General features: G+C 38.2%; 1 protein-coding gene across 3 annotated transcripts in view; it reads left to right on the top strand.

Moving 5' to 3' along the window:
* DNAJC13 (DnaJ heat shock protein family (Hsp40) member C13) overlaps window positions 1-27,009 on the top strand; it is a 56,261-nt gene that overhangs the window by 21,660 nt on the left and 7,592 nt on the right. For 2 of the 3 annotated variants that reach the window (XR_010027663.1, XM_063155835.1), the window contains exons 18-51: window positions 752-827; window positions 1,859-1,954; window positions 2,093-2,236; window positions 3,416-3,430; window positions 3,932-4,014; window positions 5,173-5,326; window positions 7,390-7,493; window positions 7,572-7,731; window positions 8,680-8,742; window positions 9,083-9,184; window positions 9,332-9,436; window positions 9,834-10,036; window positions 10,481-10,565; window positions 11,030-11,184; window positions 12,110-12,155; window positions 12,334-12,488; window positions 13,089-13,290; window positions 13,965-14,080; window positions 14,897-14,975; window positions 15,537-15,672; window positions 16,775-16,959; window positions 18,387-18,461; window positions 18,693-18,812; window positions 20,089-20,268; window positions 20,619-20,786; window positions 21,405-21,518; window positions 21,852-21,968; window positions 22,474-22,651; window positions 23,724-23,815; window positions 24,167-24,266; window positions 25,136-25,210; window positions 25,374-25,486; window positions 25,907-26,076; window positions 26,440-26,482. Coding sequence is in view for 2 of the 3 variants with exons in the window: in XM_063155835.1 (XP_063011905.1) it covers window positions 752-827; window positions 1,859-1,954; window positions 2,093-2,236; window positions 3,416-3,430; window positions 3,932-4,014; window positions 5,173-5,326; window positions 7,390-7,493; window positions 7,572-7,731; window positions 8,680-8,742; window positions 9,083-9,184; window positions 9,332-9,436; window positions 9,834-10,036; window positions 10,481-10,565; window positions 11,030-11,184; window positions 12,110-12,155; window positions 12,334-12,488; window positions 13,089-13,290; window positions 13,965-14,080; window positions 14,897-14,975; window positions 15,537-15,672; window positions 16,775-16,959; window positions 18,387-18,461; window positions 18,693-18,812; window positions 20,089-20,268; window positions 20,619-20,786; window positions 21,405-21,518; window positions 21,852-21,968; window positions 22,474-22,651; window positions 23,724-23,815; window positions 24,167-24,266; window positions 25,136-25,210; window positions 25,374-25,486; window positions 25,907-26,076; window positions 26,440-26,482 (4,009 nt within the window). In the remaining variant the exon portion in view is untranslated. The remainder of the gene's footprint in view (window positions 1-751; window positions 828-1,858; window positions 1,955-2,092; window positions 2,237-3,415; window positions 3,431-3,931; window positions 4,015-5,172; window positions 5,327-7,389; window positions 7,494-7,571; window positions 7,732-8,679; window positions 8,743-9,082; window positions 9,185-9,331; window positions 9,437-9,833; window positions 10,037-10,480; window positions 10,566-11,029; window positions 11,185-12,109; window positions 12,156-12,333; window positions 12,489-13,088; window positions 13,291-13,964; window positions 14,081-14,896; window positions 14,976-15,536; window positions 15,673-16,774; window positions 16,960-18,386; window positions 18,462-18,692; window positions 18,813-20,088; window positions 20,269-20,618; window positions 20,787-21,404; window positions 21,519-21,851; window positions 21,969-22,473; window positions 22,652-23,723; window positions 23,816-24,166; window positions 24,267-25,135; window positions 25,211-25,373; window positions 25,487-25,906; window positions 26,077-26,439; window positions 26,483-27,009) is intronic. The other variant, XM_063155842.1, reaches the window with a different exon arrangement.

Consider the following 27,009-nt stretch of genomic DNA (forward strand, 5'->3'; position numbering starts at 1 on the left):
CATAAGTTATTCCCTGAAACAGCAGTCAGTAGAACTTGTGATCTCTGAGAGTATGCTGTGGAGGATGAGTGATGATACAATTAATTCCACCCAAATACAAGATTATGGAAGCTTTAGCTGTGAATTGCTGCAGTGCTTAGAGTTGCTAAGGAATGTAGGGACAAGTGGAGCTTGTTGCCACTGTGTGTCATCCAGGAGAGAGCGGGTATGAAACCATCTGTCATGCTAGTTCTGTTTGGTGCTACTACTTACAATGTGCTTGTAGCAATGCTTCAGTTCAGTGCAGTGGGATCCTAGTGACAAATGTTGGCAGAAAGAATCAGTTGGCATAGAAGGCAGGTTCCCAGAAAGGATTTTCTAGTCAATAACTGGCATTAAGAACTTCAAGTAGAGCATGTAGTAGTTCTTGATGACTTCTAGCCTCTTAACTTCAGCTATAAGTTAAGGTTGGCTGGATAGACTTAGACTTGGTTATTAGATGTTTCTGCTCTATTGCTCAAGTGTTCTTTGAGGTCTAGATCAAAAAGCATGTGCTGCTGCTGTTCCACTAACTTCACTGGAACTTCTTAGAGGCAACACTTTGAAGCATGCTAAGCATATCCTTGAACAATGTAATGCTTTGTGCTCACTAAAGAGTGCGAAGCTCTTGCTCATCTTCATTTCATCAGCATGGTAAGGGTGACAGTTTAGTGGTTTAAAAATCTCTTTAAAGTACTAACTTGCAGTTTGTTAATTTCAATGGCTTTTTCAGGCAGTTAAGTAGACATTTGGTTGGCCTCTGGACAGCCGAGAACAAAACTGCTATGAATTTGTTGAAACGTATTTTGGTAAGTAAAAACAAAATATGGAGTAGCAAAAAAATAAAATATGAAAGCTTGCAGTATCAAAGTTGGGACAGTCTATATAGTAAACATATTCCCTTTTTTCCTTCAAGGGGAAGGTCTTGCCTGGGAGATCAGCAGTCTGGCATCTGCTAATTAAAGGATATTGATGAGGTTCAAAGCATCTCATAATCTAAAAATTTAGTTACTTTCCTGACACTTTTTAAGATACTTTGACACAAAACTTAAAAATAAGGAGTCTTGACTTATTTTTCTTGATTAAAGCGGGGATACATTGTAAGCATGTCTCTAATGCTTTCTTGTGCCAATAAGAAATTAAGGTATCAGGAGTTCTATCCATGCTTTCCTGCCTTGCTTGTCCAACTTTGTTTGCTTGTAACTTGGTTAAATCTGTATGTTGTTAGTTCATATGCTGATTGTTCATATGTTCTTTCACCCTTAGAGCTTCCTGAATGCTTCTTGCATGTTACTTCAGTGAAGTTAGTTCAATAAGTAATGTTGTAAGAAATTATCCTATCTGTTAAATTACTAGCTTTTAATTTCAAAATAGCAGTTCCTTCATTTTTGGCAGAGCAAACTGTCCTGATCTTGAACACTATCTTATGGAAAGCTTCGTCAAAAAAGACTGTCTCATCTCTAATGTCACATGTAACATTTAGTCCATATCAGAGGATGTGGATGGATTCTAGTATTATTCTCTCAGTATTGCCCTGGGATGAACTCTTTTCTTCCTGCATTCTTTAGGTGCATTAAGTACTGCTTTAAGAAATGGGGTATAGCCAAGAGTTGTGCTGTACTGAAGCCAATAATATGTCTCTGTTAAGCAATTCTGTTGAGGATGGTGGCATTTTACTACTCACAGCAAAAAAAAAAAAAAAATGCTGGAGCTTTATATACCTACTTTAAGTAGAATATAAATTGAAATCCCTGATTTAAAGAAATTGTGTTATTACCTAAAGTGTTGTTTTCTGTTAATGAGCCACGTGTGTGTTTACACTGGTTTTAAATGTTTTTAGCCACCAGGTTTGCTGGCATACCTTGACAGTGCTGATCCTGTTCCTGAAAAAGATGCTGACAGAATGCATGTTAGAGATAACTTAAAAATTGCAACTGTAAGTAATTGTAGTTGTCTTTCCTATTCCATTATATAGATGTATTTTCTTAGTGACTTTTGTAAGACAAACACTTGACTGCTGCATTGACCTGCAGCAAAGATAACCCACAACTAAGTAATTGGTTTTATTCTGCAGGATCAGTATGGCAAGTTCAATAAAGTGCCAGAGTGGCAGAGACTGGCTGGAAAAGCTGCAAAAGAAGTTGAAAAATTTGCCAAAGAGAAGGTGGATCTAGTCTTGATGCACTGGAGAGATCGAATGGGCATAGCTCAAAAAGAGGTAAAAGTATTTGAAAGTCTTTGTTAGAGTAACTTGATTAAGTCACTGTTGAGTGTCAGAACACACACTGAAATAGTAAAGAATTGTTTTGATTTGAGAGTTCTTCTTCCTTTTAGCAAACTCTCTAGTGCTTACTGTTCTTGGGTTAGAAATAGGATCCAGGGAGAATGTAAATCAGGCAAATGAATTCCTTCAGCATATGTATTAGGCATTTTGCCAACTGTATCAAACTGCAGTACAGCTTATATGCATTTCTTGTAAGATTATTATAGAGGAGAAAATTCCTTGAAATGTGGCAAAACCAGTTTTTGAGGTATATTTAAAAGAAATGGAATATTCTTTGCATTCAAAATTATATACTTTACACCAATGATAATTTAGCTATGGAACCTTCTTGAAGAATCATAGAATAACCTGGGTTGGAAGGGACCTTAAACATCATCAAGTTCTATTTCCCCTGCCATGGACACCACCTTGGGATTCACTTGAATATAGGTATCTCAGTGCTTGAAGGGCAACACAAGACTGTACCTAAGGTCATGATTGAGACTGAAGTCATAAAAAAATGTTTTGGTCTGATATTGTAAGAGGAGAGCTTAAGCATTGCTTGAGTCTGTTGGTCTCCTTTTTCTTTTAGTTTTATTGCCATGTTTGAAAAGACAAACTCTCTAAATTCTGAGGTGTTTCCCTTAACTTTCTTTACTATATTGACTAAGCTTGTTTTTATGCATTCTGGAAGTGAAACAATCTGTTGTGCGTGCAAGGAAGGATGAAAAACACAATGCAGAGTATTGAAAATGCCTGTCTTTGTACTTGTTCTGATATAGCAGTAAGCTTTAATTTACGAAAATCTAGCTCAAGTTTGATGTAGAATGTGGTGCAGAAGTTTGACAATAATATTTGAGAAATAATGATGAATTAGGTTCAAAACAGGAGAAATGAAGAAATGTGAAAAACAACGTAAGGTCAAATTGCACTTTAAACAACTTGTTTAGATACTGAGTTTAAAGAGTCATTTTTCTGTGTGGAGTTCTGAGCTGTATCATTTCACAGCAAATGTGTGCAAGTGTAGCTTGGAAGATGTAGTAGCAAGTTTGCTGTTACCACTTTAAATTACTTCAGTGACTTTGGGGTGTTAAATGTATTTTTCTTTTTCTTCCAATTTTTCTTCATAATCAGGACAGAAACAATATGGTGAGTCTGTATATCTCTTGTCACTTGTGTGGACTCTGTTGCTCAGACTTCTGCTTGCATGTGATACCTCATGTAGATGATAACAGTGATTTCATGCTTCATCAAAATAGGGAATCTTTCAGTGACCAAGTCAGGCTTGGTTTTATTTTTGTGACTCCCTCTACTTCTTCCCTTTCAAGGGCAAAACATTTTTCATATGAGTTTTCACCTCCATCAGCTTTGGAGCTGATGAATACCTATGGTGGTGGGAATTAAGCTTTTCTCAGGGATAACTTGCTTCTAAACAAATGATGCATCAAACAGCTCTGGCATGATTTAACTTGGTGCAAATAACACTTGTGAAAGTCTGTTGCTGCTACTCACTAGAAAAGGAGACATTATTAATGAGGCTTAACTTAGTATGGTTTTTGAAAGAGTGTAAAAAATATAGCCTTTTATTTTAAAAGGGAAAAATGGGAGACATCTGCCTCTACTGACTTATGAAATTTGGTTATTTTGCAGAACATGATTCAAAAACCAGTGATATTAAGGAAACGGCGCCAAAGGATAAAAACAGAAGCAAACTGGGATCTCTTTTATTACAGGTGAAAATACTAAATTTAATACATGTTCTTAGCTGGCTGGATATTTTTGTTAATATCTTCTGAGTTTCTGTGACTTTGAATTTCTGCCTGCCTTGAAACAGTGCAAGTGTTTTGGAACAGCTACTTACTAAAAACATCCTAAGCTATACTTAAGGATTTCACTTGTGTTTAGGCAAAGGAGGAATTTAGAAAGCTTCTGAAATATTATCAAACTACATTTTTTTTTTCCCTTTAACCAAAAGGAAGAGTAAATAACAAACTTCAGGTGCAAGTCTGCATGGTGCTGAAGGCCAAGTGAAGTAGCACTGGAAAGTATTGTAGTTTGATGGTACCTGTAAGCTACTCAAGATGTTGTAACTTGAATTGGAACAAACATGAGCTTAAAGCAGGGCAAGAGAAAGCACATGCATACTGGATTTCAAATAGTGCCACAGGTCCTAAATGCAGCTTGCTTACCTGTGAGTTCTTATCACTGTCAAAGTTTACAAGGGAGGAGCTTCAATCTGAAAAAGATACATCTCTTTGGCTAGAGCCATTGTGTTAGCCAAGCCAAGCTTTATTAGTCTAACAAACAATGTAAGCAAGCTTGGGGAATTCCATAAACCTAACTGCTTGATGTTTCTAAATGTCAAATACAGTTTCATGAAAGGAAGATGATTGTGTTCCTAAACCTTTGGTGTTAAAGTCCCTTCTCAGTCTTTGGATGCAAAGAATGTGTTGGTAACTGCTACTAAAGAATGCCCACTGACTGTTTTGTGACATTTAAGACATCAACTTCTATTTTACTGCATAAGCTATTTTTTAATGTTGTTATTGGTTTAAAACACAGCATGGCTGCTACTCTGTATTGTTTACCTGTAGCCCTTGCTGGCTTACAGTGAATCACTTGCATGTTTCCTTGTCATCAACTACATGCAGATGGCAAACTGAGCCCTAAGGGATGACACAGGCATGCTTTAGTCTAGGCTGGCCTCCATGGCTATCAAAACAGTATACAAGTGAACAACTGTAATTACTGTAGCAACCTGGAGACCACTGCTCTCTGCCTTCTAATTAAGGTCCATTAATGCTAATGATCTCCCCTAGCTTGCCAGCTGAATCTTGTCTGCTTTTCAGATCATGTTTTGAGGGCTTTAAACTATGTAACTTCTTTCTTAGATTTGTTCAGGATCATGCTAGATCAAACTTGATTTGGAACTTCAAAACACGGGAAGAACTGAGAGATACGCTTGAGTCTGAGATGAGAGCATTTAATATTGACAGAGAACTTGGTAGTGCTAATGTTATCTCATGGAACCACCAGGAGTTTGAGGTAAATGACCTATGAGAAGACAAACTGCATCTGTAAAGTATCACTTGAAATGTCACTTCTGTCTCTTATTCTACAAGTGAATCTTGTGTTGATGATCTCTGACTGCAAGCTAGATTTTTTTAGACGTTATGGGATCAACTGCTAAGGCTTGAATTAGTGAACAGGTACTACTGTCCAGTGTCACTGGGCAAAACAGAAGCTTCTTTAACCCAACAAATGGTGCTGTAGAGATTAAACTTTTATCAGAACCCGTGGTGTATTCTTGAATTAAGACAAGAGTTAGTCCTTGCACTGTTTTCCAGATAAAGTCAAACTTGTTTTTGAGTGTGTTCTGTCAGAATTGGTTTGGGTAGTTTCAGAAGTCACTTCTTCCTGATAACAAGTTTGTCTTTATTTCCTTCATGTTTCAGTAATCCTGTATCTGTTAAATACTGGCTTGCCAAATCATGAATAGGTTATGGGGCTAAAAAATGCTGCATTGTAAATTATAGCAGTATGGTCTTGATTGGCTCAAAACATCTTGCAAGATGTTTTCAAGTAATATGCTAATAAACACTTCCTGTACTGTTCTCTTATCTCTAGTATTGTTGTGGTTCCACACAAAAATGTGGTTTTAATTAATGTGTAACACTTAAGCAAAGCAAGGCCACCGTTAAATTCAACTGCAAGATATTCCTTAGATATTCCCATTGCCATCCTTGTTAGAGTATAGCTTTCTAGTGACATTTGAGCTGAGAACTGTTAGTGACATGAGAACAAACTTGGTTTGAGGAATTTTTCAGCTGGCTCCTATGCAAATCAGGAAGAACTGCAAGACACCAGGCTAATGTTTTATGAGAGAGCAGTTTTATGTATGCAATTTATCCCTATCACACAACTACAGGTTGTTTCTTATATTGATACAGGAAATAGCTAAGACTGGGTTTAGATTAATATTTCTTGCGCTGTCATTTGTGTTTCAAAGCTTCCTTCAGGTATAGGTCAGGACTTCTGGGTGTCAGTGTCTGCTATCCCAACTTTTTACAACTGCAAACTGGGACAGAATCAGAAGTACAGATTTGAAGCTTAGTAATGCAGACTTCCTCCATGTACCCTATGCTTCTGTGTGGCTTTATGCTGCTGGAATGTAGCAGTAGCATTCTTGCAGCTACAAGCCAGGATACTTTGAGACTGGATTGAACAGCTGCTGTCTCACAGATTTGCTTTTAGATAGTAGTGAAGATGTTATTGGACTATGTGTAAATATTTGAATAGATAGTGGTGACAAAGGCTTTTCTATCAACTGTGAAAGCTGTCACTTTGCCAAGGAGGATGGTGGCTTGATACTCCTCTGAAAGCATACCAGTTAGTGGAATATCATTGTATGTAATGCTGTGATCAAATCTGTAGATAACTTTGTGGCCTCATGACAGTAATCTGCAAACTATAAATAACAAAAGCCACTCTACAGTGGTTTTTCTTGTATGTTAGAAGTACCTCTAATTGAAGTGCTTCCAAATTCTTGTTACCACTGAACATTGAGGCATTTGTTAAATTTAATGTAGTTGCTCTGAAGTTAATGATGGCTTTTATTGGGCAATTTTGCTTCAGATTCTTGTTTTGTGAACTGATGCCTCTAGGCTTTTATTATCCAGCAGAATAGCAAGTATAACTAGTAATTAGGTCATGCTTGTATTTCATACTTGCAATAACATTAAGTGAAATACCTTGCAGTGGAATAAGTACTTATTAAACTTGAGTCACTGAATGCATCATGTGTTATCCAAGTTTAGTTACTAAAACCAGCTGGTATTAGAAACAAGTTAGTTAAAGTCTAGAAATGGAGATTTCAGTATAAGGAGAAGCTTCCTTTATTCAGGGGGGCAGCAATAGCCAGTGAGTTCTGTTCTGTGGATGTGTTTCTTTAACAGAAAACCTGCAGATTTCAGTTTTCCTACAGCTTAGGAGAGGTTGCTAACCTTGTTGAGTTTTATGATGCAATCAAGCTCAGTATTGTTTTGTGAGCAAAAACTTACAGAAGGAGAAACAATATATGTTGTTAAGTAAGGTGTTCTGTGTTACAGGTAAAATATGAGTGCCTTTCTGAGGAAATAAAAATAGGGGATTATTATCTAAGATTACTGCTGGAAGAAGATGAAACTGAAGAGAGTGGAGCAATCAAAAGATCGTGAGTCATTATAAAAACCTTATCTCATTCCTGAGGTCTGTGTTTGTTTTCTTTTCTAAAATCTCATTTCTTTTTTAGATATGAATTCTTCAATGAACTCTACCATCGCTTCTTGCTTACCCCAAAAGTGAATATGAAATGCTTGTGTCTGCAAGCATTGGCCATTGTTTATGGAAGGTGTCATGAAGAAATAGGACCATTTTCTGATACTAAGTACATTGTTGGAATGTTAGAAAGGGTAAGAATGATGTTAAATTACTGGATATAGTAGTTAGCATACTGCTAGTCCAACATACATTCAGATCTTTCAGTTACTGTGAAACTCAGGTTTTGGGTTTACAGCTTGTGAATACTTTTTTCCATGCTGTCAACAGCTGTTCTTAGAATCTCCCTTTGTTTTAATTTCATTAAAGTTTAACTAAAAAAACCTTGCTGATCCTAGAGATGTTTCAAACTAGTCTCTTTAAGGCCAACAAAATGCAGATGTAACTTCAGCTTGCTTTTGAAAAATGCAGAAGCTTTATGAGAGGAGAGTCTTGTTCCATATCACATTATTTCAAAGTACTGACTTCGAGTCATAGCCCCAGACCTAATGAAATGATAGCTTTAGATGAGCACATGTGGTGGATTAGATTTGTAGTAGTAGCTACTTTGCCTAGTAAGTGTCTGTTAATTTATGTCTGACAACTGATTCAGCTTGCAAAAATAAATTTCCATGCAGTCTGAAGGAGGAGTTCTTTCCTTGCATCAGCATGAGTTTTGGCTGTTGTAAGTGAAACTGAACCAGGGTAGTCTGTTGTTATTTTGCCTTGAGCCTTGGTAATCTCACCAGGGGTGAAAAAAGACCCTCTCTGTCTGCTGGCTAAAAGCATTCTCTTTTTTTCTTGTGCTTGTTTTAACTGGTTCACTGGGAATCCAAACATAGTCCTGATAGGACTGTAGACTTGGCAGAATAGTGGATTTGATCCAGGGCAACATCAGTGTTGGAGGGCAGCAAGGCCTTTGCTCCTCAGTGGCAGAAAACTACCTTTATTAGCTGTGCATGAAACTTAACATTTAATAGTCATCAGTTTTTCTGGGCGTGAAAAAACAATATGGGGATTTGCAGCTGCAACTCTGTTAACTTTTCAAGGGAACTTCCAGTATGTGCTGTGATATACTAAGTTGTTCTTTTCTACTAAAACAGTGCACTGACAGGCTGGAGCGGGACAGATTGATCCTGTTCCTCAACAAGCTGATCCTCAATAAGGTAAGGTGGGCATATACACTTAACAGCAGTTCATCAGTCTTGACTCTATAAAATAGTCTGAAGTAATCTTTCAGAGTTAACTTGTACCAAAATTCAAGTATTGAGGAAGTTTTAGAACAATGTTTGCTACAGCTTTCTGGAATGTGATTGCTGTTATTACTGGTGAGAAGGCTGAAGGAAATGTGTAGATATTGTGGTGATTGCACCAAATCCAGTCGCTTTAGAGAATGATTTGACTTTTTTTGTGGTCACTTCTTTTTTGAATAAAACTCTGCAATACTTAATTGCAGCAATGCTTATCTAGAAAATGCTTTTGGTAACTCATTTCATTTGTTAACAGAGAAATGTGAAGGACCTTATGGATTCAAATGGTATCAGAATCCTTGTAGATCTTCTTACTCTGGCACATCTTCACACGAGCAGAGCTACAGTCCCTTTGCAGGTACAGGGCCTTTGTTTCTTACTACTCATATGTTGCTCTGTGAACGGGACAATTCTTAACAAAATCAATGTACTTTTCACATTTCCTGTAGAAATGTGATATTTGCACTGTGAAGCTAAAGCTGTTCTTGTAAACATCAACTTTTAGAGCAACGTGATTGAGGCAGCACCTGATGCGAAGAGGGAGAGTGAGAAAGAATGGTACTTTGGCAATGCTGACAAAGAAAGGAGTGGTCCTTACAGCTTTCAAGAGGTACCTGTCAGCTTCAGACTCACAACTTGACAAATTATTTCTGTCCTGGTGCCTGGATGTGTTTCAAACAGTGAGAGGGACCATAAACAATGCTAAAGAATGTTCTCCAAGTAACTCTTTAACTAAGGATTAAAGCTAGATAAGGGTCTTGATGTAGTGCCAAGAACTGCCGCCTTTTTGGTAAGACTGCCTACCCCTCCATGCCTCAGTTAGTTTCAACATAATCAACGCTTTCTTCTTCGTGATTCTATGACAGTGTTACAAACACATTGAAATTTCATGCAACTATAGGAGTCTGCCATATAGCAGTTAAAAGCTTGTAATGAGTGTGAGTGTTTAGGAGCAAAAGTGGCTCTGAATGCTGAATAAACTAAATTCATCTTTAATCTTGTAATAGATGCAGGAACTATGGAACGATGGGAAGGTGACTTCAAAAACTCGTTGCTGGGCTCAGGGTATGGATGGCTGGAGACCCTTACAGGTCATCCCTCAACTGAAGTGGTGCCTGCTTGCCAGTGGGCAGCCTGTGTTGAATGAGACTGACCTTGCCACACTTGTCCTCAACATGCTCATCACCATGTGTGGATATTTTCCCAGCAGGTAAACAGTGATTTTCAGCAGAAAGGGTTAACTTTATCTAGCAGATGCATGAATTAATAAATCCTGTCTTAAAGCTTTTCTTAGAAAGTAGTACATTAAGGAGCTCTATTAAAGAGCCTTTTACATGGTAGTAATTAATTCTGTGGGCAAATAGAGAGTTTGTAAATGAGACAATACTAATATTGTGAAGGGAACTGCAGGAATGAATGCATAAGCTATGTGCATTTCTAATGCTATAGACAGGCTCTTGTTTAACTTAAACAAAACTGCTTTAATGCAGGACACTTAACCACACTTACCAAGTCTAACAACAAACTTTGAAGTTAACAAAAAAGATGAGAATATGGCTTCAATAGTCTAATATTGATGCTTAATAAAATTCTTTGTTCTTGAAAGAGAAAAAGCACACGTGTGCTTACTGCTGTACTACTTGATTTTTTTTAGGGATCAAGATAATGCTATTATAAGACCTCTGCCTAGAGTGAAAAGGCTGCTGTCAGATAGTACTTGCCTTCCTCATATTACTCAGGTAAGTAACTCTTCAAAAATGTGCCTGAATAAGTGAAAGTTTCACTTGCTCTGTCTTCCTCGTGTGAATACTTTAGGTGGGGTAAATGCATCAAAGAACAATTGTAATATTGTGCAGGTTCCTGATCAAGCAGTTGTTAATTTCATAGGGTGTTGTTGCAAATTTCATGCTTTTCAGCCAATATCTCTTAAGGAAATATTTCCATCATTGGAGAAACTGAAAAGCCACCTGGACATGATCTTTATCAACTAAGTCTAGAAGATCACACTTTTAGCAGAGGGCTTTGACAAGATGATCTCCAGAGGTCCCTTTAAATGTTTTTTGATTGACACTTGTTGTTTATAAGCTGAAGTATTCTTTAACTGTAATACCTGTAAATTTCTGGGTTGTCCCAATAATTTGTTAAAACTTCAATTTTGGTTAGATTACTTGCAGCTAATATAAATGCTTGTGTTTGGTTTCAGCTATTACTGACTTTTGATCCTATCCTGGTGGAAAAAGTTGCAGTATTGCTCTCTCATGTCATGCAAGACAACCCTCAGTTACCTCGTTTTTATCTGAGTGGAGTATTCTTCTTCATCATGATGTACACAGGTTCCAATGTACTTCCTATTGCAAGGTGAGGAAAAAGAACAGCCAAAAGCACCTCTTGCCCAGTCATGCTCAGGACTGCTGCCCTACATCTCTACATGCTCTGGGGAATGTGGCTTGCTAGAACCAACATGAAATTCTTCTAGAAGAATTGCCTCCACATGATCTAGTCAGACACTAAAAAGTGAATTTCTTATCCTTCCAGAGAGGGAATGAGAATGTGTCTGATGACACAGTTCTAACAGTACAACTAGGCATGTCTTACTGTAGAATAAGCCATTTACAAGCACTAAAAAGTAGTAACACAGGCTACATATATGCTGATGTAGTTTTTGATAGTAGACAGCTATTGAAAGAGTTTAAAAAATATAACAACCTCTTTCAATATTGAAGCCTAAAACAGTTAAAACAGTCTGGACTGCTGGATAATGCACTGCATATTTAGGTAGCTACTGCCATTCTTGTCAGTACTTTTCTTCTAAATGCAGTAGTTCATAAAAAACTGTCCTACAGTTCCAGTTAAGTCTCTTGGACAGTGAAATGCATTGGGCAATGATTGCATGCTTCCAGGATGACTCTGGTGTAATAGAACTGTCAGCACTTACTGTAAAATAATCCTGTGTCATCCCTGCAGTGATGATCTAACAGAGCAGAGGTTGTCTGTGTCTCTATAGCATCTTTTTTTGTGTGTGTAGAAAACCAGCTTTCAGGAGTAAGACTTTCAAACTGAAATGATGAACATGAGGCAAGATTTATAACAGGAGTGCTTAGCTTGGTGGAGTTCCCAAGGTTTTAATGAACTCAGTACTTAATAAATTCATACAACTGTTGCAGTTACTCTTTTATCTCAAAGTAAATGTCTAATACCTGCCAGCTGGACTGTGTTGGTCTGCTACTATTCAAGAGTACCTAAGTATCAAACAAAAAGAAGATAACTGCTGTTTCTCTTCTAGGTTTTTGAAATACACACATACAAAACAAGCTTTCAAGTCTGAAGAAGTGAGTAAATTGCAACAGTAACTAACTCTGTTTCCAAATAGTTTTGCAGACTACCTGTAGATGTTTTAACTAGAATTTATCTACTATAAGGGAAAAGGGGGAGAGTTTTTAGGTCTCAAATTATTAAGCAAGACAGAATTCAATTATTGTTGAGATGACCATGTGATCTCTTCTGTAGACAAAAAGTCAAGATATAGTTCAAAGAAGTATACTTGGACATATTCTTCCTGAAGCAATGGTGTGTTATTTAGAAAACTATGAACCAGAAAAATTTTCGGAGATATTCCTTGGAGAATTTGACACTCCGGAAGCAATTTGGAGCAATGAAATGAGGTAACTGTTTTCTGTCAGAGGGCCAAATAAATCTGAACTACAGGTTATCTTGAAGAGGTATTTGATGTTCTTAAAGAAAGCTGAAAATACCTGGATTCAATGGCTTCGCCTTGTTTGCCTTCTGCAAGGGCAGTGTCCTGCTCTGCTTCAAACAAAAATAACCAGGGCAGGGGAGAGCAGAATTGGCAGTGGGAAGGGGAATATTTCCCTGAATGTCTTGAGTAAGTTCCTTCTGTGATTGGAGACTTGACTGTGTATGTGAAGTGCTTTATGCTTACTCATTTATATGTACTTTTTTATTATCAGCAACTATCTGTGTGATATACCTCTAATATTCTAGTACATATTAGGTCTTCCAGAAAGTAAAGAGGTGTTGAGAAAAGGAAAATATCACTTTTAATTTATTTAATACACTAATTTTCATGGTGTTTAAATAGCTCTCTAATAGAATAGGAGAGAGTCCTATTCTAAATCCCTACTAAAATGTGGGAAACTTCTAAGGAAAACCTTTTCAGAGGAAATCATTGAACATGCTTGTGTGCAGTGAGTGAGGATTAAGGACTGCTGGGCAAGTGTTAAACTAAACTTTGTCACTTTTAGGCGTCTAATGATTGAGAAGATTGCTGCTCATCTTGCTGACTTCACTCCTCGTCTTCAAAGCAATACAAGAGCCCTCTACCAATACTGTCCCATCCCTGTTATCAACTATCCCCAACTGGAAAATGAGCTGTTCTGTAACATTTATTACCTCAAACATCTTTGTGATACAGTTAGATTTCCAGACTGGCCAATTAAAGATCCAGTAAGTAAGAAGTATTTTAGGATTCATTTAGTTCTTGATCTTTCAGTCCTAAAAGTTAATGAAAAAGTACTAGGACTTTCAGTCCTAAAAGTTAACAAAATCAAGTGCTAGGTCTGTTGCAAGTAACTCCTTTATCATGAATTTTGGTCTACAAGTAGATACATTAAACCCTGCTTTATCTTGAAGCAGCATAGTGTTCTTTCCACATAGCAATCTCAATAAGTGTATCGTTCTTGTGGTGACTACTTGAATAGCAAACTCAAGCATCCAAGCAACTTCAGGGAGTGTTTCAGTGAATCATATTTTGCGGGCAGGGAGAGAGAATGGAAATCGTGACTTTGGGGTTCTTATTTGTCCATGCTGCAAGAGAAACCAAGCTAACATGTCAGTACATTAACTGAAGAGATCGTTTTGGTACAAGTCTATGGACTAGATCTGTCTAAACAGCTTTATTTATTCATGAAGCTTTTCAGTTTCTATAGTATCATGATTTGAGCTGTGTCTTATTTAAGTGATTTGCCATCTTCTAATTTTACTCTTACATAGTTATTTTAGTCTCAAGGTGCTTTTATCTTGAATAAAATACAGGATTCTTTAGTAAAACAGCATTTTATTAAAAATTATGTATACTGGTGTCAGCATAAATGAAACACTAATAAATTGTAATTCTTGAGGTTAAACTGTTGAAAGATACCCTAGAAGCTTGGAAGAAGGAGGTGGAGAAGAAGCCACCTACCATGTCAATAGATGATGCCTATGAAGTTCTTAACCTACCCAGAGGACAAGGCCAGTAAGTTGTCTTCAGGATTTAAAGTTATGTAAATACTTTGATATAAACTCCATGCACTGAACAAACTGAAGTTTCTTAACTTGGCACATGGAATGAGTTAGTGGTACCAGCTCGGTCACGTGTAGCACCTGCTTCTTTCACAGTGGAGGATTGCTTTGCTAAAAAGATACAAAGCTTGGAAGTACAATTCCAATGTTTGCGAAAACAATTGTTAAAGTGTTTAGATAACCTGAAAATGGGGAAAAGAATGTTCTGAGCTTTGCTCTTTTAAAGGACAAGCTTTAACCATAGTGAGCAAAGAATATAGCAGAACTTCAGTATGTTCAAAGGAGCTTTTTTGTGTAATAATCCTTCTCCCTCCCCCATATTGCCTTTTTTTCTTGGTGATTATACCCTTAGAATTTTTTGTGTACTGTCTTCCCACTGGTTTCTGACTTCAGGTCTCTAGAAGTGAGCCAACAGCAGTTTGTTTATACTTCAAGAACAGTGCACTTACAGCAATGGTGAAATACTAACTTTCAACACTTGTAGCTCATTTGGATACTTCATTTAAAGTATTGAGGGACTTTGAGCACCTTGAAAGTATTAAAATACTTTCAGTCTTTAAAATTTCTTCCTATTGTGACAACACAATTACCCCCCATTCAGTGTAAGATGATGAAGCAGAGTTTTAAAAAAGAAATAGGAGAGCTTTGTAGTTTTTACTCAATTGCACTTAGTGTTAGTACTGTTTTCAGAACCCCAGGCTTGTTTTGCTGTGGTTGTTTTAGGTTTTTTTGTTATTAAGTGTAATTGATGGAACTTGTTTTATTGCAGGAATGATGAAAGTAAGATCAGGAAAGCTTATTTCAGGCTGGCTCAAAAATACCACCCAGACAAGAATCCAGAAGGCAGGGTATGTACAGCACAAATTTGGGGTGTTAATAAAATGGGAACATATTCTCCTCTTACATATATTAAGAATTTTGAAATGCACACCTAAATTGTCTTTCTTCCTTTTAAAAGCTGTGCTCTAGATGAATGATAAAATACAGATTAATAATTTAACTAATACCATTCAAGGATTTAGGATTTCTACAGTAAGCTGGTGTAGTCAGATCAGACTCATATCTCAGAAATGGTCTTGTTTAGGGAGTTACACAGGATCTAAATGAGCTATTTGTTCCATTTTGGAGACTGACTGCATCCTCTGCCCGTTCTCACAATCCAGCTGTACTTATTGCTTTTGTCATAGTATGATTGACTTAAAAGTCTCTTGCCTGGGGCAGAGTTCAGGAGACAAAAGAAAACTATTCTATCAACCAGTGTTTGCAGTATTTCCTTGAGTGCAGTGAGGCAGCAAAGTTAGTGCTGTTGCTAGTAACCTGAAATGCTCTATTTTACTTGCACTTAAACTACGCTCCAGTAATTTAGAGTGTTCTTAACAACACTTACAGCTGTTTCTCCTTATGGGCAGGATATGTTTGAAAAAGTTAATAAAGCATATGAGTTTCTGTGCACGAAGTCTGCCAAGGTGATAGATGGGCCAGATCCAGAAAACATAATTTTGATCTTGAAAACTCAAAGCATCCTCTTCAACAGGCATAAGGAAGGTAAGCATGCTGCCTCAGTGTTTTATGTTCATTTTTTTAGTGGTCATTTCAGTCAGCTTTAATTTCCTCTCTTCTTTAGTCTGTGCTCTGTTGATCTGGTTTCTGACTTGCCACAGCACTACGTAGTTATGGTATAGGGCTTCAAATTAGGACTTTTTCTTCTAGGAAATAAACTAATCTGCAGTAAAACTTAATTCATAACAGCATGAATAGCTCTTTGTAGTGCTCTGCTCCAGTACTAATCAATTTGAATCTTCCTCTGTACGGAGAGTTCTGTCTGTGCAGAAAAATCCTCACTAGTACTCAGTCACCCAGATGCTGGTTATGCACATATATCTGGCTATTAACAATGAGCCATTCTTTCAAATCCTGACCAGTGTTGGAGTCCTTGGGTGAGTGTGCTGCAACACAACTTATCTCATTGCTCAGTTGGGAAAGAGGGATAGCTAGAGCACCCTAACACTTGGCTCCAGCTACAGTCCCAGGCTGGTAGCTGCTGCCATGTCCAAGTCTTGCAGAGCCAACCGTGTTTTGCTTTTTAAGTGTTACAGTATAATGGTAAACTAAGAACCTCAAGTACAGTCCTAGTACTGTCAATTATGTGGAGCTAGGGACAGCATTGGTATAGACTTAAATGTGTTGGCTTGCAGTTGGCTCCATGTGAAAAATGAAATTAGGCTTTAGCACCGTGGAATTCTACAGGAATGAAAAATGCAATTTGAAACTTAAAATTGTTGTGTCAAACTGGACAAGGTCCTTATAGGGTGATTGTTAGTCAGTCCTGGCCCAAGACAGAGACCAAGCTATACTTGAGTTTCTCTGGAGAAGGCTTTGACCTTGGGGGCTTACTGAGCTGGAGATAAGCCTTTTTGATCTTTAATGAGTTCTTCGTGTGAAGCTCTGTTAGCTTCTAGCATGAGCAGTTCCATGTGATGAGGAGTTCAGTTGTGTGGAGTGCTCAGTCTTGTTCCAGATTCCCTGGGTGTTTGGCTTCGTTTCCTAGTCCTTGTATATCTGATATATCTTCCACCAATAATTTTGTGGTGGCTTAGATTGCTTAGACTGTGCAAATACATAAACTTGGACTTTTTTCCTCTTTCAGATTTGAAACCTTACAAGTATGCAGGCTATCCTATGCTGATTAAGACCATTACCATTGAAACATCAGATGACCTTCTGTTTTCCAAAGAATCTCCATTGTTGCCTGCTGCTACAGAGCTTGCTTTTCATACTGTCAGTTGTTCAGCATTAAATGCAGAAGAACTGAGAAGAGAAAGTGGAATTGAGGTATATGTAAAGAAAAGTGTTGAAATGCATGCTTTTAGTCTAACTTTTCCATAGCTAGAAATCTTAGATCCTCAATGCCTGGGAAATCAGATGTAATTGAGACTCACTTTTGGTCCTGAGACACCTGTTATTCTTAACATCTCAGATATTCTGGATACAGTAGGAGAAACATCTTGCAGAATATACCCTTTTCTAGACCTAGGCTTGTCTATTGAACTGTGTGTAAACAAGCTACATACAAGGTTTCTCTACTCCTTTACAGAACTGCTGCATTTTTTTATGTGAAAGAATAGATAAATGTGAACAAGTCACTTGAGCAGAATGCCTTTTCATTGCACATATTACAGTATTAGAACCATGTGGGTTGGAAAAGATGCTGAAGATAGAGTCCAACTGTTAATCCCCACACTGACAAGTCCCACTAAATCATATCCTCATGCCTTGTTAATTAACTTCAGGGATGGCAACTCAGCCACTTCCTTTGGCAGCCTGTTCCAGTGCTTGACCACCTTTTCAGTGAAGAAATTTTTTCTAATATCCAATCTAAACCTTCCCTGGCACAACATGAGGCCATTTATCCTTGTCCTTTTGTTTCTTGGGAAAATAGACCAATCCCCACCTTGCTGCAGCCTCCTTTCAGGTGCTTTTACAGAGTGATGAGGTCTCTCCTTAGCCTACTTTTCTGAAGGCTAAACAACCCCTACTGCCTCAGTTCCTCCTTATCAGATTTGCACTCTAGAACCTTCCCCACTCTGTTGCCCTTCTCTGGACATTCTCCAGCACCTCAATCTCTTTCTCATAGAGAGGCCCCAAAACTGAGCACAGCATTCAAGGTGCAGCCTCACCAGTGCTGAGTATAGGGGGACAATCACTGTGCTGGCCCTGCTGGCCACGCTGCTGCTGATCCAGGCCAGGATGCCCTTGGCTGCCTCGGCCTCCTGGGCACACCCTGGCTCATGTTCAGTGGCTGTTGAGCAGCACCCCCAGCTCCTCTTCTGCCAGGCAGCTTTCCAGCCACTCTGTCCCCAGCCTGTAGTACTGCATGGGGTTGTTGTGACCCCAGTGCCAGACCCAGCACTTCAACTTGTTGAACCTCACACAGCTAGCCTTGGTCCATTGGTCCAGCCTATCCAGATCCCTCTGTAGAGCCTTCCTGCCCTCCAGGAGATCCACTCCCACACAGCTTAGTGTCATGTGTGCACTGACTGAGGTATTAGCTCACATGTGAGAAGACTGTCAGCTCTTAAAGCATCATTACTAGTACTTACAAGGAATTTTGCACTCCATACCACTTATGCAGGCAGCAGATTTTTGTCAAATGCTTCCTTTCAGCCATTACAAATGACTTTACCAGCTAATGTTTTGGTTTTGCTGGCTTTTACCCCTTTTTGTTGTGACTGAATTTGTGCATCATCCAATCCTCACAGGTATTGCAAGAGGCATTTAATCGTTGTGTAGCAGTCTTGACTCGATCTAGCAAGCCAGATGATATGTCTGTACAGGTGAGTTTAAAGCAGCAGCTTTAACTGAGTCTATGGTCTTCTCAGAAAATTGCACTATATATATATATGTTTGAATATATATATTGTATATATATGTAAAATATGATAATAAACACAAATGTGTGTGTATAGATAATAAAAACATTGATCTAGTATTGTACATATAAAAAATACAATTGTAAATATGCATTTTTCCTCCTCTTGGAACCAATAAAACATTGTGTTTTGTAGGTATGTGGATACATTAGTAAGTGTTATAGTGTTGCAGCTCAGTTTGAGGACTGCAGAGAGAAGATTACAGAAATGCCTAACATAATTAAGGACCTCTGTAGACTACTGTATTATGGCAAGGTGAGTGCTTCTTTCCCTTGTCCAAATGGATGTTTAACTGTTAAATGTTTAGGGGAATATTCTGGTTTTTGGGCAGATAAGACAGTCATGGAATCATAGAATGGTTTGTGTTGGAAGAGACATTAAGTTCTTTTAATTCCAGTTCCCCTGCCATGGTCAGGGACACCTTTCACTAGACCAAATTGCCTAGAGCTGCATCCAACCTGGCCTTGAACACTGCCAGGGATGGGGCATTCACAGTTTCTCTGGGCACTCTGTTCCAGTGACTCACCACCCTCACAGTAAAGAATACTTCCTATTGTCTGGTCTAAACCTACTTTCTCTGTTTGAAGCCTTTTCCCCATTGTCATGTCACTCCATACAGTTGTAGATAGTCCCTCTCACTCTTTTGTGCAGGCTCCCTTCAGGTACTTGAGGGCCCAGTTAGGTCACCTTGAAGCCTTCTCTTTTCCAGGGTGAGCAAACCCAATTCTCTCAGCCTTTCCTCATAGTTGCAGTGCCTGGTCAAACCCTTCTGTAAGATCCCAGCAAATCATGAGTTACAGAACTCAATTGCCTTGTTTCAATACTTGCATTTGAATCCATTTAAACTGTAGATTTAAACTGCAGCCCCTCTAAAGATTCAGCTACTTTTGCCTTTTAACTGACACATTAGGCAGTTTGGCTTACTGTACCTAATTAGCAAATAAATGTACTACAACTAAGCCTTGCATAAGCAGATAGACTCTAAAGTCAGCATAAACTATGGGAGCAATATTTAAGAAGTTTTCTTGCCATTTAGCTCTTTTGAACTTGCCTCATGTTATAAAAATAATTAATTTTGTCTGAATTAAGAAAGGAAAGCTTGTCTTTAACTTTTCATGTGGGGTGTGTGAAAAGGTGAGACTAAAACCAGATTCTAGTAATTGACTGTATATGCTAGTGTGTTCTTTAGTCCCTACAGGACACATGTATTGCCATAAAAAACTCTCCTGGCAATCTCTGCTGCATTTCTGAGTTGCTTTCCCAGCAGTTCATTAATGCTTCTTTCTAATCATATGAAATAACTTTTCAAGTACTCTTCCCTTTGAAAGATGCTGACTAATTAGCTGTGTTGTTGATTATGAATACTACAGCTGCAGAAATTATGTCTTCATAATTTCTTCAGTCTTGTCTCTGGGTTGCTTAGATAGTACTGCAGAATTAGCAAGTTTGGGCTTTTAAATCTTATATACAGAAACCAGTTGGCATTCTTTGGTTACAGGCTTTAAGGCAAATTTCTTTTTTCTCCCCCCAGACCATACCACGAGTAGCTGCTTTAGGAGTAGAGTGTGTTAGCTCCTTTGCCTTAGATTACTGGCTACAAACACATTTGTTCCAAGCTGGAGTTCTGTGGTACTTACTGGGTTACCTCTTCAACTATGACTATACACTGGAGGAGAGCGGGATTCAGAAAAGTGAAGATTCAAACCACCAGGTAATGTTGCTGAGGTGCTGTCAACAATCAGTGGCTGTTGTTTGCCATCTCTTACTAAGAGACCAAGTGTATTCAAATATTTGTTAGAATCATTGAATAGCACGAAGAGTAACATCAACAGAAAGTTTTAGAAGGGATTTTTTTGTAAAGTGATGAGTACTCTTTGAGTGTTTTTTTTGTTGTTGGTGGTTTTGTTTTTTAAAGCGTTGAACTGTTAAAGCTGCCAAAGCCCATGATTTCTAATGGACTTCATGCAAGACATTTTTAATCTACATCAAACAGTATAAGAGTAAATTTTTGCTATCAGAAGAAAGCTCTAGGTTTTCTCAAACTGTCTCCACATTTTTCAGGAGGTAGCAAATAGCCTTGCTAAGCTCAGTCTCCTGGCCCTGAGTCGCCTTGGAGGGTATCTTTCTGATGAACAAGCTACTCCTGAAAACCCAGCAATCAGGAAAAGCTTGGCTGGAATGTTGACACCCTACATTGCAAGAAAACTTGCTGTGGTCAGTCCTACTGAGGTAAGCATCTGTTGGCCAAAACTTTCTCTAGTGATTTATAAAAGGAGCAGCTGGTCACTTGTAAAACACTGAAATCTCTTTGACCAAATTAATACTGAGAACAGCAGTGTGATTTTTATTTGCAGTTGAGGTAACTGCAGGGAAAAGAAACTGATTCAGCCTCAAGCACTATGGACAGGAACAGTGCTTTATAGACTAATATTTGCAAAACAAATACAGGAACAAAAAAGTGGAGTTAATTGTTCAAGGCTTAAGGACATATTGATGATGGAGAGCAAAGGTTAAGTTTAACTTTTAAAAAGTGGTGCCAAGGAAGTCATCTGTAAAGAGATACTGCAGGTAGTTGCTGCTCACTGTCAAAAATGGATGGAGAATCTGAAGTAAGTGTGTCTAAGAGCAGAACAAACAGAAAATTAAAATTTAGATTGCACTTTACCACATAACTTGCACATGCTGTTTTTTCTGTATGTTTTTCCTATATGGGAAGTTTCCTACTTTAAACTTACTTGTGTAATTAGTCTAGCTGTTAATGAGATTACCATGAAACATGCTGATTATTGTGCAAAACGGTCCAAAATTGTTGTAAATGTGCTACATTGTATAAATTCCTTTTCTTAGACTCTGAAGATGCTTAACAGTAACACAGAGAACCCCTACTTGATCTGGAACAACGGGACACGAGCTGAATTAATTGAGTTTTTGGAATCTCAGCAAGAAAGCATGATTAAGAGAGTAAGATATTCTTTACTTTAAATCTCAGTACTATTTTTTAAAAAAACTGTTTTGTGTTTTCCTATATACTCTAGGGATGCAAGTGTATGGTTAATACAAGTATCCATTGTTGTCTACCCCAAAGTCACTTTCTTCATTCTGTAGTTTTTAAAAGAAAACAAAAAACCCTAAGATTTTGCTTGTTCATTTCGTGTTATGTTTCAGTCTGAGCTTCTGACTTGCTGAAGCATTAAGTTTTCTGTTCAAGTATTGCCTATTTCATGATAGGATTATAGCTGTATACTTCCTACAAGATTTTCTGTCTGAGCTTGTGCTGCTTATCTCTGCTTAAAGGGTGATTGTGACAAGAGCTATGGATCTGACTTTGTCTTCAGTGACCATGCAAAGGAACTTATTGTGGGAGAGGTTTTTGTTAGAGTCTACAATGAGGTCCCTACCTTCCAACTAGAGGTGAGATGTAGCTAAAAAGTTTTCTGTTAAAACTAGTGTTTGGAATGCTACTTCTTCCTGTTTATCTGTCAGTGCAAACAGAATGGAGGAAATACAAAATGTTATGGAAATTTCCTTCAAGATCAGCATGTTATGAGAAAGCTCTTTCCTGGAGCAGAATAAATTAAGAGACCAAGTCTCTCATAATGTCTTAGTGACTTCTCTCTACAAGCTTGTGATGCAGACACTTGGGTGGATTCAGTAATTCCAGGAAGAGCCTATTGCTTTACAGTCAATCTCTATGTATGGGCAAACACAGATCTGTTGGAGTAGTGCAGCTTTTTAAGTGTATATGTAGATAGAAATAGGGTTTAATGTGATCCAGGTGTTATAGTGATCATAGAGAAGATCTGCCTGTCTGGAAGAAAGGAATATGTGAAATGTAGAAGTTACTTGGATACAGTTTCTTCTGCTGTGGCTACTGTTGCACCACACAGCTAAAACTGCTGTCATCTCTGCTTCAAAGCTCCCTAAAGCATTTGCTGCAAGCCTCTTGGATTACGTAGGCTCACAAGCACAGTACCTTCATACGCTCATGGCGATAACTCAGACTGGGAAAGTGGAGTCCAATCAACATGGAGATCGCTTACGGAGAGTTGAAATGGCCCTGGAGGCTCTGAGAAACGTCATAAAACACAACCCAGGTAGGCTTAAAACTGAGCTTCCCCAGTATACTCTTCTGTGGGCAGCCTTAAAAACTCTGAACCTCTGTAGTCTGTGTCTTCCAGTGAGAAAGAAGCTTTTTTTGCTTGCTAACAGACTTTAACATTGTTAGTAAGCCATATAAGCTTGCTGGTTTTTTCCCTTACCTGGAAAACACTGTCAGTAAATGTAGCAAAATTTTGAGTTAAATTCGAGCCTTATCTATTTTCGTATCTGAATCATTAGATTTCAAATGTAATTCAATTCTGCTGTTGCTAGGAAGACTTAAACTTCTTGAAAGAAACTTTCTGTAATCCTTCAAAGAATCTTCAACTGTTTTTTAATCTTCCTTGCATCATAGAATCTTCCTTGAACTGAGTACTTTGTGCTAGTTAACCAAAATGGCACCTGTGTTAGGGTTGTAGTAAAGCAAGAGGAGAAGATGCTCTTGAGAGTGGGCAGCAAAGTTTAATGAGCAGACATCAATGTATAGAGTGGAAAAGCCTGAGATAAATTATTAGGATGTTTTCCTACTGTATTATGTGCTACTTCTGAAAGCAAACCATGTTACTGTTGTGGCATCTAATAATAGCTGGTTGGGATGTTCTCTGTGCTTGCAATTATAAACCTGAAGGCAGCTGCTCCTGCTGGAGACAGCAAGCCTGCTCTGAGCTGGGGCATTTTGAAAGGGCAAGTGTCTTTGAAGACAATAGGTTTTGATTGTCAATGATAAATAAAATGACAGAATTTGTTTAGTTGTTTTATAAGAATGCAAGTAACTAGGTAGCCCAAGAATTACATCACTTACTTTCCTTAGAGTGGGGAGTTACCCTCTTGTTTTTGAAAAATTGTTGACCTGAAATTCTGTGGAAGCTAGATTAATAGAGAGGAGTCCATAATATTCTAACTCTGTAGCAGGTGCTGTCCTGTATGAGCTACTGAAGCTTCTGTGGCTGACTACATGCAGCTCTTTAGTCTGTAACACCTCTCTGTACAGTGAAATATGGGCATGGGAATTGGCCTTCAGTGAATGCTTTGGCTGGCATGGAGAGTAACTTATTTGGTCTCTTGCAGGTTCTGAGTGTGAATGCATAGGGCACTTTAAGTTGATATTCTCCCTTCTGCGTGTTCATGGAGCTGGCCTGGTGCAGCAGTTGGCTCTGGAGGTAAAAACCAAACCAACCAAAAAACAAACCAACCCCCACAAACTCCCAACCTCCCTGTCTGGATGCTTTATGTAATCACCATAAACAAACCTGCTTGTGTAGCTGTTAGAGTAGCATCTAAAAATGCTAAGATTGGGGTTCCAAGGTGTCAGTTCCTCCTTGGAGGAACATGTGTCATGCATGTGTCTTTGCATCCTTCTTGCCTGAAGTGACAAAACAATTTGGTGGCAGGAATAAATGTTGTAAATATCAGTTCTGGTGGCCAGTGAATTGGCTGACTTCATACACTGGGTTTTCTGAAGTGTCTGAATAGCTGAAGTATAATCAAGTGCTGTTTCTGATCTTTTGCAGGTAGTGAACATAGTAACAAGTAATCAAGAATGTGTTAACAACATTGCTGAGGCAATGGTCCTTGCCAACTTACTGGCGCTCCTGCATTCCTTACCTTCAAGTAGGTACCATAGGATTCTCCATCTTGCAAGGGAAAGGGTTTCCAACTCAGGAATTTATAAGAATGCAGCTGAAATTAGCTCTGAGTTTTAGGTTACAATGGTCTTGTTAGCTTTATAAGATAGAGAGCTGGATTATGAATAGAAGCTACAGTAAGAACACCTATATATTGGAACAAAGCTTTCCTCAGGCTTCCCAGCTGTTGCTGTGCTCCATTCCAGTTGCTCAGCTATTAATGAGAGCAGTAAAGACAGTACTGCAATACATCCTCAGTGAAGCATGGTGTTTCTATGCTCAGTCCTTTCTTTAGCTATCAGTTATTCCCCTGCTAGATAAGAAAAGCAGAGCTACCAAACAGGAATCACCATTTTTTTAAGAAGATGACAGGAAGCAGGAATAGAAATAGATAATTTTTTTAAACAAAAGGAAAATTTAGACCATCTCTGTCATCACAGGCCCTGTGATATACTAAGTCACTTCTGTCAGCTGATTTAGACATTACTGACTATCATATCCAAAGGATGGATTACAAAAATGTTGTGTATGACCAGTTTTTTGTCTTAAATGTGTGACCTGAAACATAGAAAATGCAGATACTCTGATTACTTCTGAATTGTGTAGTGTTCCATGGACAAATTATTCCTGGGAATTTAGCTAATTAGCATCTAATTAAGAAGTTATGCTGTATTGGAATGTGGGATTGATTTGACATTCCTTAACTAATGCAGTGTAGGCAGAAATCCCTAAGCTTGTAATTTTCTGAAGCTTTATTGCAGTTTTGATACAGTTTTCTGTTGAGATCAGTTACATTTATCTTCCCTTCTTCATTCTCTGTGACACAAAGTTCTTAAATGCTCTTTATTTTGACAGGTCGGCAGCTTGTCCTTGAAACTTTGTATGCTCTGACATCTAGCACAAAAATAATTAAAGAGGCCATGGCAAAAGGTACAGTACTACACTGAAAGCAAATGTTTCTTCAACAATGGGCCTAAAGTGCATGGAGTGGCCACTCTTCCCTTTAAAATAATCAGTGTGGAATTGGAGATTTTCTACTACTTGTGACCAGAAAAATATACTAAATTGGATGCTTCCTATCTCTTTGTTACAGGTGCTTTGATCTACTTATTAGATATGTTTTGCAACTCAACTCATCCACAGGTCCGAGCCCAAACGGCAGAGCTTTTTGCTAAAATGACTGCAGATAAGCTGGTGGGTCCAAAGGTAAGAATCTTAACAGCCCATGTTGGAACTCTTTCTTGATATTACCTGCATCTTTCTAAAGGTGAGCAAAAAAATCCTTTTCTGTGTCTGAAAGACTCATGTAAGGAGCAATCAGGCTTTTTCAAAATTTAACTTCTAATCTGTGATCAGACTTCTATAAACTGTTGTATGTACAGTAACTTGTATAAGCAATTTGGTTTCCATTTGTAATGACTTTACAGTAGAGACCTAGATTTCAGTGTCACTGGCTATTGCTATTTGAAATGATGGCACTATTTTGTTTTGTGGTATTGTAGTCTAGCACTTGATAATTCTTGCATTAAAGACAGTTGGACATTGTAGAGTTTTCTATTTCTGTGAGCTTGTCCTGTCAGTTAGTCATATGATAGACTAAGTGTAATTTATGTTCATCCCTTCTAGGTTAGAATCACACTAATGAAATTTTTACCTGGAGTCTTCATGGATGCCATGAGAGACAACCCTGAAGCTGCTGTTCATATCTTTGAGGGAACCCATGAAAATCCAGAATTAATTTGGAATGACAGCTCCAGAGAGAAAGTATCAACAACAGTTCGAGAAATGATGCTTGAGTACGTGGAAACCTTCTGACTCAGTTATCTTTAACTGAGACACTCTCTGGCAGTGAACCAGAGTAGCTGTAGAACTGTGAGACAGAGCTCTGCCTCTAAAAAGTAGAATTCTTGCAAGCCAGACTTCAGTGAAATAAACTTGTTCATTGTTTATGTACTGTACCAGTAAGTCAGTGATGCAGATGCAGTTTGTGCACAGTCCAGGTATTTGCTCACTGCTGTAGGATTTGGAGGGATACAATGGGGGTAGAACGGAACTTAGAAACTGGAGCTGCTGCACAATGATGGAGGGAGACTAAGGTGTCATGTAGAGAAGACAACTGCTTCATTTACTGCTCATTAAAACTTACTTTCTTTTTAAAGGCACTTTAAACTTCAGAGGGACAACCCTGACACTAACTGGAAGGTAAAAGTATATTGTTTCTGCTTTGGGTGTGTCCAGGGAGGCTGTAAGCCACATGATAATAGATGCTTGTATTGGACTCTAACAGGCTTTTTTCTTAAAGTACTAACAGGAGTTCACTGCTGTGCTGTAAACATAACTGTTCATAACTGAAAACAGAACTGGTTTAATGTTGAATTGATGCTATTGTTACTAGCTTGCAGCTTGAAATGAGACACTTATAGATAAAACCACTGTCAGCATACTCTGAACATTTTGATAGTTTAGGTGATTCTAAAACTCATCAAAAGTCAGCAACAAAGGAGAATATTGAGACATCACTGGCTTGCTGGAAAAAGTCCTGTCACTACATAGCCATAGTAAACCTGTTCTTGGTAAATGTGAAGTAACTTTAGTAAGTCACTGGGTCTCAAAAAATATTCGAGTCCTTAAGCCATTCCCTTGCATCAGTCCCATCAATGAGGTGTTTCAGCATGTAGTGATTCCCAGTATCTGTGAAAAGCTAGACATTACTTCCTTCCAATAGCCCT

This window comes from Melospiza melodia, chromosome 1 (genome assembly GCF_035770615.1).
Source record: "Melospiza melodia melodia isolate bMelMel2 chromosome 1, bMelMel2.pri, whole genome shotgun sequence".
Taxonomy (NCBI): domain Eukaryota; kingdom Metazoa; phylum Chordata; class Aves; order Passeriformes; family Passerellidae; genus Melospiza; species Melospiza melodia.